The sequence below is a fragment of the Sinocyclocheilus anshuiensis genome, unplaced genomic scaffold, assembly GCF_001515605.1.
Source record: "Sinocyclocheilus anshuiensis isolate Anshui unplaced genomic scaffold, SAMN03320099.WGS_v1.1 scaffold1339, whole genome shotgun sequence".
Lineage (NCBI taxonomy): Eukaryota > Metazoa > Chordata > Actinopteri > Cypriniformes > Cyprinidae > Sinocyclocheilus > Sinocyclocheilus anshuiensis.
The window spans coordinates 572,206-575,275 of record NW_015539932.1 but is presented as its reverse complement, the minus strand read 5'-3'; the positions used below and the strand labels follow the sequence as shown (position 1 = coordinate 575,275).

Sequence of the window (3,070 nt, the reverse complement as noted above, 5' to 3'; positions counted from 1 at the left end):
CTGTTACACCAAATACACAAAATAATGATCTTTAAAAAAGCATCATATGACCCCTTTAAAGCAAATTTTTAAAAACCCAAGTCATTCAATAATGCTTTTATATTAAATGTAATCTTTAGCAAACCTCAATATGAATATCCATTTTTCATACTGTGCATTGTAATGTTGTGATGCCTAAATTACCTTGTAGCATTTAAAATGATTAATTTTATTTTTTGTGATTTATTTATATATTTTATATATAGTGTATATATTTATATATAGTGTATATTTTATATTTTTTAGCCATTTGTTTGTTTCCTGCCATAAAATAAAAATAATTAACGCTCATTGTTATTGGCTATAATTTTTTTTTTTTAATAACTTATCAATGGTCGATTATACAGTTTAGTGGTCATTATATAAAAATATATGGCCACAGAATATCCCTAGAATAAAGCTCTCTGCTGTTTATGCCAACCTCTGGAGGGCTGAGTGAATTACCAGTGGGACAAGAATCATAAATATGTACAGAGTGCCTCATCTTCCCTTTGATTAATAGCTTGTGGCAAAGTGAGATCTGCGAAAGTTCCTTCGCTCACAGTTGTCACTAGGCACTATTGTTTTCTGTAAACATGTCGCCCTCCCTTCTTTTTCTTCTTTTCTCTTATGAAGAGTTCCGCAAACAAGTTTTAGATAACCTCTTTGGAAGTGGTGTGTGCTTCCTGCATGATTCCCCTTTGAAACAGGACCAATATAATCTTGGTGGTGTGGGAGCATTTGGGAACATTGTGTTTCCCAGGATCCCGTTTCAGTATTGCTGAGTGCGATCTTTTGAGCACAAACAGCTCTTTGAGTCTCTGCATTCACTACTGCATTCATCTATCCTATTTTAATACAGTGACCATCTACTTACACAAGACCCCGCACATTAATTACTGCCAAAACGGCTGAGCTGAGGAGAAATAGGCACCGTTAACCGTTGATTGAACTGTTTGCATTGACTAAATGATGTAATTGCTCTTCCTGTTGGTAGAGATGTGGAAAGAGGCTCTTTTCTCTGCCACTGCACTTCTGTATGCTGAAAATGGAGCCATGTGGAATAAGAATCTCATTTTTGGCGGTGCCATAAGCTGAAATCAAGCTATTACACTTTGTTCTGGAAATGCAATGACGCACAACATGGCTGGCATGCTGGGAGTTTTGGAATGAGTATGCGGTGACTCTTCCATCTCTTCTGTGTCCCCAGCTGCAGACAGCACATCTCACACACACACACACACACACAATGCTGGAAAATTCACTCAAGCATCCAGGGATACATTTTTGGGTGAGTCAACGGCAGTGATGTTGTTGCATCAAAAATGAGTTGTCTTTGAATGTGGAGGTGAGTGGAGCCAGGTGAGAGCATCTCATTGGATGAGATGCTTGTGATATCATCTTTTGTTTTCCCACTGCAGAGGTGACGTGTTGCTGTGGGAGCACTGATGCGTGACATGTGGCCGGGGGCTGTGTTACGCGCATATGTGTGTGTTTTCACACGTTAACCGCTGCTTAGGCTCGCGGGACTATCACTTAGCATATGATCTGTGGACGGAGTTACCTGTTTCAAAATGTCATTTCATAAACAAAGAAGACTCATCAACACCAGCTCACTGCTCTTTTCTGAGAGTTGATGCCATGTTTTTGGAAATAGACTGGGACTGCCCCCTAGTGGCACTTCTCACCAAAAATTGTTCAGTTATATTTGACAGTATTACTGTAGCATTACATTATATTTTGAACTTTGTGTGTGTATAAATATTTGAAATGTATACTTTTATTCAGCAACAGTTCAACTGAGCAAAAATGATAGTTTACATGGTTACAATTTCTGTTTTTTTTTTTAAACCTTCTATTCATCAAAGAATATGGAAAAAAGTAGCACAGTTTCCACAAAAATATTAAGCAGCACTGTTTTCTACACTGATAATAATAAGAAATGTTTCCTGAGCAACAAATTTGCATATTAGAATGATTTCTGAAGGATCATGTGAAACTAAAGACTGGAAAAGGCTGAAAATTCAGCTTTGCCATCACAGGAATGAATTACATTTAAAAACAAATTAAAATAGAAAACAGTTATTTTAATAATTCTAACCCCAAATTTTTACTTTTAAAGCTGTGTGTGTGTGTGTGTGTGTGTGTGTGTGTGTGTGTGTGTGTGTGTGTGTGTGTGTGTGTGTGTGTGTGTGTATGGAGAGAGAGGGGGGAGCTATGTCTGAAGCCTACATTGTTTTTGTGTATGACAGAACCGTCAGCTGTTGAAGGACAGCTTCATGGTGGAGCTTGTGGAAGGGGCTCGGAAGCTACGCCATGTTTTTCTCTTCACTGACCTCCTGCTCTGTGCCAAACTGAAGAAGCAGATTGGAGGGTAAGGAAAATCTCTTTGTTTTCTCTCTCCCATCTTCTCCTTTCATTTCTATCTTTCCTTAATTCTGTCTGCTCTTTCATCTCACTCTCTTCATATTTTTAAAAATTCAACCACTTTAACTCTCATTTACCATATAAGTATTGTTGAGTCAGATACACTTGTATTATTTTCACAACCTGAGCCTAACATCCTGGCTCTTCAGACCTGTGGGCCCAGTCTGCACCAACATCAGTGCTTTATAATCAGATTTCAGGATGTATTTTTGCCTGTATATTAAATTATTTTCCCCATCACCCCATTTCCCCCTTGTGCTGTCTGTCTGCAGGAAAAGCCAGCAGTATGACTCCAAGTGGTACATTCCTCTCTCAGACCTCACCTTCCAAACGGCAGAAGAGTCGGAGCCCCTGCCTATCCCACAAGCCCCTGATGAGGAGCTGGATGCCATTAAGATCAAAATCTCATCCCTGAGGAGTGAGATCCAGAGAGAGAGGGTACAAAATATTTTAGGCAACTTTTCACTCCAATTGTAAAAAAAACTTGTTCTCAGACTTACAGACCTCACTGTGTATTAATGGTTTTATATTCATATATGTAAAAAAAAAAGATTACAATTTTAAATACTTGCTGTTCTTTTAAATTTATATTACTCAAAGAATATATATATATATATACATTCAT

The 3,070-nt window shown here is 37.9% G+C and overlaps 1 protein-coding gene across 1 annotated transcript in view; it reads left to right on the top strand.

Moving 5' to 3' along the window:
• LOC107686901 (breakpoint cluster region protein-like) overlaps positions 1 to 3,070 on the top strand; it is an 80,420-nt gene that overhangs the window by 65,545 nt on the left and 11,805 nt on the right. The window contains exons 9-10 of the mRNA XM_016484047.1: positions 2,271 to 2,392; positions 2,718 to 2,883. Of these exons, the coding sequence (XP_016339533.1) occupies positions 2,271 to 2,392; positions 2,718 to 2,883 (288 nt within the window). The remainder of the gene's footprint in view (positions 1 to 2,270; positions 2,393 to 2,717; positions 2,884 to 3,070) is intronic.